Source organism: Tursiops truncatus, chromosome 20, assembly GCF_011762595.2.
Source record: "Tursiops truncatus isolate mTurTru1 chromosome 20, mTurTru1.mat.Y, whole genome shotgun sequence".
Lineage (NCBI taxonomy): Eukaryota > Metazoa > Chordata > Mammalia > Artiodactyla > Delphinidae > Tursiops > Tursiops truncatus.
Genome location: NC_047053.1, coordinates 33,921,177 through 33,932,622, shown reverse-complemented (window position 1 = coordinate 33,932,622; position 11,446 = coordinate 33,921,177). Strand labels below are relative to the sequence as shown.

The following is an 11,446-nucleotide window of genomic DNA, read 5'->3' as shown; positions in this document are numbered from 1 at the left end:
TCACCTGGGCAGACCCTGCAGACAAGAACAAGGTCGGGAGGCAAGGGCAGAGGAGAGCTGGGCCAGGGGAAGGGGTGCCGGAGGAACGGGGGATTCCTTCTCAACCTCAAGAGGGGTGGTGAACTGGCTTCTGGGATCCCGTTAGGGAAGAGAGGATGACTGGGGGAGTGGAAAATGGAGGGAGGGAGGGAGCGGTCCCAGCATGGCCAAGCTGTGGCAAGCAGGAGAAGGAGGCCATTGACCCCAAAGCCGTGTTACTGATGCTGGATGTGGAGACTCAGTCTCAGGAGGAATGTGCTAATGTGGGGCCTTTCCTGGGGCCTCACCTGCCCATCCCCCACCCTTACCAGGCTGAAGTGGAGGAAACCAACGCAAGGTGGATGCCTACTGAATGTGCCAGGAGATACGCCTGATGCTTTACGTACCTTTCCCATTCAATCCTCAGAGCAACCCTGTGACATAGGTACTATGATTATGCCTGTTTTACAGATATGGAAGTGGAGGCAGAGAGTGGTGCTGGAGCAGCAGGTACAAAATCAGGGAGGGACAGAACCACAGGCAGGCAGCAGTTTAAGAGGATCATGGGAAGCCACCATCTGGATGATGCTGGGACCCCCTCCCATCCCCCCTCCTTAGGTGTATACACACACACACACACACACACACACACACACACACGCACTTTCTGTGTTGGTGTCTGCCAGTTCCCGGACAACTTGTGGGGCAGAGGTAGCCTCTGGATTTTCTGGGCACACAGCTCTTCCCATTTCACAGATGGGGAGACTGACATTCAGAGATGAACGTGACAAGGATTTATTCACGGAGGGAGTCTTGCTAAGTCCCTTTTCATATCCCTAGACTCCTGGGGGCCACCCGCCCCCCACTTCCCGCAGAGTCGTGCGCGGTGGGAAGGGGGGTGTGTCCCTTGGAAACAGACCCTGCTCCAGCCCTATCAGCCTCATCTTTCCGGGGCACCTCTCCGGCGCGGCCCAGTGGCCACCCGAAGGGCTTGTCACTGTGTCAATGGCCCACCGCCACTGTCCCAAAATCCGTCCGGGAACCGCAGTTTCTTAGAGGCGCTGTCTCAATTCGACCCAAAGGGCCTGGGGGAAGGGCTTGGAGGGGCGGGCCGGGGCGGAGGGCGGGGCTGGAGGCGGCTCTGGGCGGGGTCTAGGTCTGTCCCCCGGGCTGGTAGAGACCGTGCTCGCTGTCCTCGCGGCCGAGCTCCGGCCCCATGGATGCTCTGTGCGGCTCCAAGTTCTGGGTAAGGAGGTGTCCCGGTACTGAAGGCGCGCACCGGCGAGCCCTTAGACAGACCCGGGGAGGGAGCGATGTGATGCCAGGAGGGGGCCTGGTGGCGCCGCCCAGAGCCAGGTCCCTAGTGGCCTTCAGGACCTGCCCTGTCCTCCCCAGCCACGTGGGAGAGCCTGGGAAAGCCAAGTACTAGGCTCCTGGAGGGCTTGGTGGGTGGCACCCTGAATTCAGAAGGTGCCCGCACTTGCCGCCTCACCGCAGTCCCTGTCTGGGGCTGGCCGCAGGGTGCAGAAGTGGCATTTCCCCATTACTAGATCCTGATGATACTTCAGCGCCTGCCCCGTAGACTAGGACTTGGATGCCCACTCCCACAGCCGGTCAACCAGGTGCTTTGGGAGCCTGGCTCCACTGGGCTTCCCCCTTCTTAAACGGTTCCTGCCTGCTTGGGAGAGGTTCCTTCTTTCCTCTGGGCAAGAGCCACCAGAGAGGAGGTGATCCTCACTGCACCAGCCTCAGGAAGGAGAGGCAGACCTCACTCTGCAGGCAGGCCCTTACAGGTATAGGATAGCAGGATTTCCTGGTCCCACCCTCTCCGTTTACAGATGGGGAAGGCGAGGCCTAGAGACTTGCTCAAAGTCAGCCAGTTAGAGGAGCGCAGAGCTGGGATAGAAAAGCAGGCCTTTTCACGCACACGCCAAGTCCCTCCTAAGACATCAGGCTACTTTTCAGGCTGCTGAGTCCAGACCCCCAGCATAGTGAGTGCGGTCCATGCAGACAGCGCAAGAGCTTCCTACAGCCTTCAGAATCTACTCACAGCAGCTCCCGTGACCATCACTGCAGCTCTGGGAGGCAAGTGGTGGTGCGTCTCCATTTCATAGATGAGCTCAGATTCAAGGGGCTTGTCGGTGATCGTCCGGGGGCTGCCCAGCATAGGCTGGTCTCAAATCCAGGGCCTCAGAATCCCAATCTCTACATCTTTTTGCCATTTCAAGTATTTGTACATATGTGCTTGGTGTTGTGTGTGCCCAGTGTGTGTTACCCATGGGTGGGTGCTTGTGTGGCTGTGTGTGCATGTGTGTGTGCCCATGTGTGTACATAAGTGTGTGTATACAGTCAGGAACCCCACTCTTGGGCTGTGTTTGGGCTGTACTGAGGGGGGTTACATGAATTTTTGAAATGTGGGGCAATGGAATACCTGTAAAAAATATCTTTGGGGATCTCTTTTTTTTTTTTTTTTGCTGTATGCGGGCCTCTCACTGTTGTGGCCTCTCCCGTTGCGGAGCACAGACTCCGGACGCGCAGGCCCAGCGGCCATGGCTCACTGGCCCAGCCGCTCCGCGGCATGTGGGATCTTCCCGGACCAGGGCACAAACCCGTGTCCCCTGCACCGGCAGGCGGACTCTCAACCACTGCGCCACCAGGGAAGCCCAGGGATCTCTGTTATTCTCTGGGTCACTAAATGGTTAATCAGAGATGGTGCAACTTCTCTGAGGCTGCCCTTGTCGCCACAGGAGCCCCGTCTGTCATCCAGCCTGGCCTGGTCACATGCTGCCAGCGTCCAGAGTTTGTCCCTTTGGCTCAAGAGTAGACTTCCTCTCACTGCCACCTGAGCCTGGCTGATGTGGCTACAGCGTGGTCGCAGTGTCCGAGGTGGTCAGGCGCAGGACTTGTAAATTAAGGGGGCAGATGTGCCCAAGCCTCAAGTGCAAGGGCCCCCTGTTCCTGGGTGGACAGTTAACCCTGAGAGCTTAGGACTGTCCAGGGACAGGCTTCGAGGGACCGGGAGTTGGGGAACTCAGGACTCCCTCCCTGTTCTCTGCTTAGAGATCCTTTGGTTCTACCCTTCCATGATACTGTGGAATCGAGTGTCAGAGCTTGGGGGCTTGGAGCAGCTGGCCCTGCCCCTCATCACAGAGCTGGGGAAACTGAAGGAATGGACTTGTCAAGGTCACATGACAGTCAGCTACGGAGTGCTGGACTGGGAAACAGGACCCTGAGGTATGGCTCCAACTTTGCCAGTGCCTGACTGTGAACATCTGGGCTTCCGGACTCCCCGAGCCTGAACTTCCTGTTGCTCAAGAGCTGTGTGTCCCTCCTCGGAGAACCTCAGGGTCCATGGGAGGCTCGGCTATGTTAGGTCCAAGGGATGACTGTCTACCGTGGATACCTCAAATGACAAGGGAACTGACCACTCCTCTTCCCGACCTCAACGTCTAAGCACCTTCCATCTTCCACATTATCTTCTTGGCTCCTGAAAGCTGTTCCAGGCTGTACCCAGTGTGGCTGGTGACTGGAGGTGGAGTGGGAAGAAACCAGGAAGGTTCCCAGCTCATCCTCTGAGGGTTTGCAGAGCTGAAACAAGGGAGGCAGGGTCTGAAGCCCAGAGGCTGGAGCTATAACTTTAGCTCTAACTCAGTTACCCCAAAGGCCTGGAGTTCAGGGCTACTCATTGCTGCTGTGCTAGTTTGCGTCTCTTTTTCATTGTATATTATTCAGGTATACTTGGCCCTGAACCTTTTATCTTAGGGGCCTGTGGGTGACCCACCTTGTTGGAAGTAGTTCAGGGAAGCCAGGAGATACCTGAGCCAAGGGTGAAAAGGTAGGGGAGGGGGACATGATTCAGGCCCCTCTGGGCCACTCGTTTACTCTATCAAGCCTTTTTTTTTTTTTAATTTATTTATTTTTGGCTGCGTTGCTGTGCGTGGGCTTTCTCTAGTTGCGGCGAGCGGGGGCTACTCTTCGTTGCGGTGCACAGGCTTCTCATTGCAGTGTCTTCTCTTGTTGTGGAACACAGGCTCTAGGCGCGCGGGCTTCAGTAGTCGTGGCTCATGGGCTCTAGAGTGCAGGCTCAGTAGTTGTGATGCATGGGCTCAGTAGTTGTGGCGCGCAGTCTCAGTAGTTGTGGCGCACGGGCTTAGTTGCTCCGCGGCATGTGGGATCTTCCTGAACCAGGGCTTGAACCCGTGTCCCCTGCATTGGCAGGTGGATTCTTAACCACTGCGCCACGAGGGAAGTCCCTACCAAGGCTTTTTTGCTAGCTCATCTTCACAGCCTCAGTTTTTCCATCTGTGAAATGGGGAAATAACCCATCTCTTAACTACCTCACAAGACTGTTGTGGAGATCAAATAAGATAGGGAATGTGAAATGATTTGAGAACTTAAAACTCTCTGTTGGTGACAGGTCATGATATTCCTGGGAAGAGGAATAAAGAGAAAGAGATATGAGGTTAGAAGGAGGTGTTAGGTTTGGGAAGACCTACAAAAAAGGGGCTGGCATGGCTGTTGGGCCATGGGCTCCCATTTCAGCTGTTTGCTGGGGAATTTGTGGCTAAATCCACCCACCTCAGCCCCAGCTAAATGTGAGGGCAGGAGCCCCAGGGGACCCATGGACATGCACACACACACACTGTGTACTGAGTGAGTGACTTATCCTTTCTTTGACTCTCTCTCTTACCTCTACCCACTTTGGGGTGGAATACCAACATCTCTGATTATGCTTGGGAGTTTCATGGGAAATAAATTGCAAGAGAATGAACTGTGATCAAACAGCCCAGCCATCATGGAGCCAGAGATGCCTCTAGAACAAAGAAGTTGGAAGTGTCCCTTTGCTGCACCTCATTGCCCCCTGCCTGGAGGATTACTCCGTTCTGAGCAATGGAGTTGGGCAGCACCAGTGGTGAAGAGAGTTCACAGAGGAAGGGCCTGGGGCTGTTTGCCCTCGGGAGGTCTTGACCTGTTTGCAGAATTAGTTTTCATCTGACGGGCTCCAGGAAGTTCCTGGGAGGCTGACTCGGCTCAGAAATCCAAAGGTCCTAACCAAAAAACTGGCAGAAGCAGGGCCCCTGAGGTTAGGCCGGTGGGTAAGAGGCAGATACCCCTCAGCCTCCTGGACACCAAACCCCACCCCCACCAGGAACCCAGTCCTCCCTGCCAGGCCAGGACCACTAGAATCCCTTCTCTCCATCCCATCTGGGGCAACAAAGCTGGTGCTAGACCACTTTGAGCCTCTGAGCTTCTGGCTTCTGGAAGAAAGATTTTGTCCCTTGCGGCCTTAGGCTGACCTCTCCCAAGCCCTACTGCTCCCCGACTGCCCTGGACCTGGTCTGGAGGGCTGGAGACTTAGGAAAGGAAGTGAGTCAAGGAAGTGGCATTTGGGAGGGCACTTTGCCAAGCCCGCCTGCTGGTCCCCTGACCAGGAAATGGTCTTGGAGCGTGGGGCCAGCCAGGGAGGGAGATCCCAGCGGGGCCTGCCAGCTGACCCGCCCAGGAGGCAGGATCAGAGCACCTGAGTTGTGTCCACCCCTCCCTGGTGTGGCTGTCCCAGGGGCAACAGGTGCAGCAGGATCCTGAGAGAGGGGGTGAGACTTGGATGTGCCACTGCTGTGTGATGGGGCCCCTCCCCTGCCCCACCTGGAGCTGTTCCTGTTTCCAGTGCTGGGGCCAGGTGGTGGTGCTGGGCTGGGGGTGGGTGCTAACAGGGGCCTAACCCTGCCTTGGATTTCTCCTTCTAACTAGATACTCAGGTTTCTAGTCCAGTGGCTCCCACAGCTAGTGAGCCAGCTCCCACTAGTTGGCTCGCCAGCTAGTCTGTTACCCCGTGATGGCAACCCTTCCCCTGAGCTCTATGAAAAGAACTGCAGCAAAGAGGTGATTTGAGGGCAGGCTGTATGGCCGAAAGATTTTTAATATTTCAGATGATCTGGACACATGTGTTCTGTCTCCAAGGTGGGCTGTCATGTTGGAGCCCTAACGGGGACTGGGAATCTGGAGCTACACGGCCTGGGTTCAAGTCCTGGCGTCAGCCCAGGTGAACTGGGGCCAGTCACTTTCCAGCCACGAGTCTCAGCTGGTGTGAACATTAAATAATAATCTTGGAACACAGTGGTGTTCAAATAAGCAAAGCTGTTAATGGCTGGCAAGGCCCCTTTCAGAAGCAGACGCGCAGGCCAGGCTGTGAGCCAGGCTTTTGCCCCCACCCCCACCCCCAGGCCCTTCCGAAAGCCGCAGCACATGTGAACAGGCCCTTGCCCTTTCTGCACCTCCATTTCTGCTGAGATAAATGAACTTGTCAGTTGATCCCTTCTCCCCGCCCCACAGGATTAAGGAAGTCATTACTCTTCTCGTGACAGAGGCTATCAACAAGCCTGGGGCCCCAGGGGCTGGGAAGTCCCTGAAGGCGCTGTGGCCCAGCTGGGGCAGAGAGCTCTGGGGTCCTTACAGCCACCTGCCCCCTGCTGGGGTCTGCAGGGATTTCAGTCTTGGTGCCTATGAAGGGGCCCCTGCTGTGTGGTCCATTCTGGGTGCCAGACCTTATCAGCCCCATCCAGCTGTTTAATCACGTTATTAAGGTAGCTGTTGTTGCCATGGAAACTGTGTGGGTGGCAGTGGGGGAGGGGCTGTGGGCCCTCGGAGCGTGCCGCTGCCTGTTCTTCGGAATGGGAATTGGGGGCCAGTGGCTTGAGAAGGGGTCACCCATCGGGTTCTGTGGGATTGCAGGGAGTATCATGGGGTCCAGGAAGTGACCTCCACCAACTGTGTCATTTACAATTAGCTTTGTTTGGGTCAGAGAGCCCCTCACATGCCTTGGTGTCAAAGAGAGAGCATCCCGAGTTCCTGGGCATACAGCTGCAGAAGTGGGCTTTGGAGGGTGACTTTCATTTATTTGTTCACTCATTCTTTCTTTCTTTTGTTCAACAAATGCATGGGAGTGCTGTGTCTGTGCTAGGAACTGTTCTAGGCAATGGGGAGTACGCTGGTCAGCAGAGCAAACCCGTCCTCACGGAACACATATTCCAGTGAGAGAGGACAGAAAAACGATAAACATGAGAAATAATTCAATTATATACTATCCTAGAAAGTGATAAGGGCTATGGGGAAAATAGGACAGGCCGGCAGGGATGGGGATGCAGGAGCACGATGGGGCTTACAGTTCCAGTTTTCATTAAGAAGGTCAGGGTGGACCTCCACGAGAAGGTGAGGTCCGAGCACAAGCTTGCAGGTGACCAGGGCACGAGGCACAGCACTGTTGGCTTGAGGCAGGCACGGGCCTGACATTTGGGAACCACACTGAGGCCAGGAGGCAGGTGGAATGAGAGAGAGGAGCGGGGAAGCTGAGGTCAGAGAGACAGGGGAGCAGATAATGAGGGTCTCGAGGCCCCCTTGGAGACTTTGGCTTTTACTATGAGTGAAATGAGGAGCCCTTGGCAGGTTTTAACCGGAGAAGTGACATGGTGCATCACTAAGACGTCTGGCTTAGGTTTCATGAGGACTTGCCTCCCGCTGCTGTGCTGGAGGAGACCGCTAGGCAAGCTGCGGGCGTGGAAGCAGGGAGGCCAGAGAAGGCGCGACGCCACAGTCCATGTGAGAGTGTGGGGTGGAGAGAAGCCGTCGTATCCCGGATGTATCGGGGAGATCCAAATGAAGATGCCTTTTTATAGATTAAAAAGAGTTGAATGTAGCCCTTTCATATCGTTCAGCCTAATAATTTGAAGGTAGAGTGGACAGGATTTGCTAAAAGGTTGGGTGTGGGCTGTGAGAGAAGGAGAAAGAATCAAGGACGACTCAGAGAGGGCTTCCCTAGTGGCGCAGTGGTTGAGAGTCCGCCTGCCGATGCAGGGGACGCGGGTTCGTGCCCCGGTCTGGGAAGATCCCTACATGCCGCGGAGCAGCTGGGCCCGTGAGCCATGGCCGCTGAGCCTGCGCGTCCGGAGCCTGTGCTCCGCAACGGGAGAGGCCGCAACAGTGAGAGGCCCACGTACCGCAAAAAAAAAAAAGGATGACTCAGAGGATTCTGGGAGAAGGAAAGCATTGCCCTGCATCAAGGTGGGCAGGTTGGAGAAGGGGGGACGGGCAGGATTTCCGTTCTGAACACGTTGTGCGTGACGTGTCCCGTCGTTGTCCTAGCGAGCAGTCTGAGGTAAATAGTCTAAGGACACAGGCAAGGACAGGTACCCGCTGTCTCCTGGAGAGGGCTCTGCCCAGCTGGGACATGCGTATCTGAAGGAAAGGAGCCCAGGCCGGATCTCCCTGTGGGTCAAAGCCGTCATCTGGTCCTCCCAAGACCTCTTGACTGTTGCCACAGTGGAACTTGTTTATGAAACCAAAACAAGGTCCCGGCAGCCTCTGCTCAGTCACCTGCTTCCTCCAGTGTTGTCCTATTGGAGTCAAGGTGCTTTGCTGTTCATTCTCCCCCCTTGCGGGGAGCTGGCTGGGATGCTGTCATTACTCCCATTAGTGTGGAGACTGAGGTTCAGGGAGATGAAGTCTCCAAAGAGGCAGCCCACGCTGGGTCCTCTGCATCAGGGTTTGGTTCTCCTCGGGACCACTCCCTGCCTGCCTCAGAGAGCCCTGACCCTGACCCAGTGAAAGTGGTGATTCCTGGTTGTGCCTTTGAACTCAGGCTCCCGTCTACCTATACACTCTCTCCCTTGTCTGTCAACGCACAGACCTTGACTCACAAGGTCAATCTGGGCTGTTCCTCATACCTGGCCCTGTGCTGGGAGCTGGAAGTTGCGGGGCAGGAGAGGAGAGGAATAAGAGTAGGGCCCAGTGTCTATCCTGAAGGGTTCACGTTGCTGTAGAGAGAGGATGTATTCACAGGTGCAGGTCCAAGCAGCACAGGGTGGGAGAGACCCCAGCTCGGTGCCACGAGGCCTGGGTGTCCGTCCCAGCTGCCAGGTGTCCTTGGACCTGTTGCCAGAGCAGGGGGAGCCTGCCTTTTCTTTTGCCTAACATTGTTCGTCGTCTTCTCTTTTGGAATAATGACCACGTAAGTGCTATAATAAAATGCTACTGAAACATAAGGGGTGTTGCTCACTCTCAGCTGATAGTCACTTATCAGGCTGTTGAGAACATACAAAATAAAGCAAGGAAAAGCCCGCTGGCGGCTGGGGTGCCCCAGAAATGCTTTCTGTAGGAGGTGAAGCTCAGCTTGGGCCCAGAGAGGTTGGCAGTTCACTCCAGACCCGAAGACCAGATGGTCAGAGTTGGGGGTGGCCTTGGGCCAGCTATCTGGATGGCAACTAAGTGGATGGGATTAACGGGCTTGCCAAGCATTAAAGCAGGGTGCAGCTGCCCCTTGACGGTGGAATGGATAAGTGCATGGGTCCATTCATACAATGGACCAGGAGCAGAAATGGGGAGGGAGAATCCACACTCACACTCAGCGCCAGGGATGACACCCCCAAACGCAGTGCGGAGAGAAGAAGCCACACATGAAAGACCCAGGAAATGTGTGATTTCCTTTATAGGAAGGTCCCACGCGGGCAAAATCACATGTTGTTGGAACTCAGAGCAGTGTTCTTCTGGGATGAGGAGTGGTTTGGAGGGGGCACAACAGGGGCTTCTGGGGGTTGGCAACGTCCTGTTCCTTGATTCTAGTTCTAGTTACACAGGCGTGTTCAGTGTGTGAAAATTCACTGAGGTGTATACTTAAGCTGTGTGTACTTTTCTGTAAGTATACTATACTTGGCTAAGAAATGTGGGTTTTTGTTTTGCAGTACGCGGGCCTCTCACTGCTGTGGCCTCTCCCGTTGCGGAGCACAGGCTCCGGACGCGCAGGCTCAGCGGCCATGGCTCACGGGCCCAGTCGCTCCGCGGCACGTGGGATCTTCCCGGACCGGGGCACGAACCCGTGTCCCCTGCATCGGCAGGCGGACTCTCAACCACTACGCCACCAGGGGAGCCCAGAAATGTTTTAAAGAGGAAAACAATATGGGCCAGGGCACCTGTCTCCTCTCTCCTGGTGCAGCGTGATCAGGCCTACAGAGTAACCCCTCTCTGTGACCCTGTGCCCAGCCCAGGGCCATGTGCCCAGTGCCTCTCTGTGACCCTGTGCCCAGCCCAGGGCCATGCGCCCAGCGCTCAGCAAGAGTCTTCTGGTCCTAGGCTCGCATTGCTTGAGCGACTACTGAGTACACGGCTCTAGAATTCAAGATGTACACAGTACAACCTCTGCCCTCCGGGGTTTGAGTGAAACGCCCCAAAGAAGCATGTACCTGGACCTCATGCTCCCCAGGGGCAGGGACGGGTCTGTTCCGAGTGTGCCTCCCCCCGCTGCCTGGCTCATAGCAGGCCTTTATCAGAGCGTCATCAAGTGGAAGACGTACTCCAGAAGGCGGCTCCGTCGTTAGGTGCTGACTTCAGAGCAGGAAGCGTGCTCAAGATGGGAGAGGTGGGTCCTAAGCCGGGCCCACCACCCTTCCCTGTAGGGATCTTGACAAGTGGAAGAAATAGGGACCAGGCTGAGCGAAGGTGTAGGAGTGAGACTCTCAGAGCAGATTTAGAGTGAAGTGAGTCTGGCAGTGGGGGACGGGAGCAGTGGGAAGGCAAGGAGGGGTGCTTGCACTTGGCTCCAGGGGCAGCAGGAGCCCTTGCAGGTCTGGGGCCATGAGGCAAGGGGCACAACGCTGCCTTTCAGGAATCTCGCAGCCATGGGCAGGTGCTTTGGAGGCAGAGGGCTGACTCAGATGGGATTAAAGAGTGAGGGTAGGCTGAGGAAAGGGAAGCAGGGTGTGCAGACCACTCCATGAAATATTTTCTTAAGGTGGGATAACTCAGGCACATAGATAGTTTGATAGTTCACATAGATAGATAGATAGGTAGGTAGATAGATAGTTCAAGGCCAGTTGTGGGACTTGAATGCCATGCTTAGACTTTGTCTTCTAGTCAGTAGGAAGCCACTGAAGGTTTAGGGGCAGGGTGTAAGATTATCCTTTTGTTTATTCATTTATTCAACAAATGTTTAAGTAATTTAAGCAAATTTTTGCTGAGCACCTACTATGTGCCGGGCACTGCTCTAGGTACTTAGGATACATCAATAATGAAATAAGATTCTTTCCTTCAAGAAACACACATGCCAGCAGAAAGAGATGAGAGAAAACATAATAAATTTCTAAATTATGTAGCATGTTAGAAGGTGGTAGGTATAGGGAAAAGAAAAAGCAGAGAAAGGTTAAGGGAGTGGACTGGGAATGCTGGGGGTAAGGTGCAAGTGAAATATGAAACAGGGTGGTCAGCCTAGGCCTCAATCAGAAAGAAAGACTTATGGATGTCTAAGGGAGGAACGTTCCAGACAGAGCAGCCAGTGCAAAGACCCTGAGGCAGGAACACGCCTGTTATGTTCAAGAATAGCAATGAGGCCACTGGCTGGAGTGATGTAGGAGAGGCGATGAGAGAGGTCACAGGTTGGCGG

General features: G+C 55.1%; 1 protein-coding gene across 8 annotated transcripts in view; it reads left to right on the top strand.

The window, feature by feature from the left end:
* Nucleotides 1-1,168: 1,168 nt before the first annotated feature.
* The window catches only part of ABCC3 (ATP binding cassette subfamily C member 3), a 43,451-nt gene continuing 33,173 nt past the window's right edge, over nt 1,169-11,446 (top strand). For 4 of the 8 annotated variants that reach the window (XM_073797331.1, XM_033848180.2, XM_073797333.1 and 1 more), the window contains exons 1-2: nt 1,224-1,264; nt 1,984-2,113. In XM_073797331.1, coding sequence (XP_073653432.1) covers nt 1,239-1,264; nt 1,984-2,113 — 156 coding nt within the window. In that variant the 5' untranslated portion in view covers nt 1,224-1,238. Of the gene's footprint in view, nt 1,265-1,897; nt 2,114-3,097; nt 3,253-10,402; nt 10,427-11,446 lie in introns of those variants that run through there. The other 4 variants (XM_033848179.2, XM_073797334.1, XM_073797335.1 and 1 more) reach the window with 4 other exon arrangements.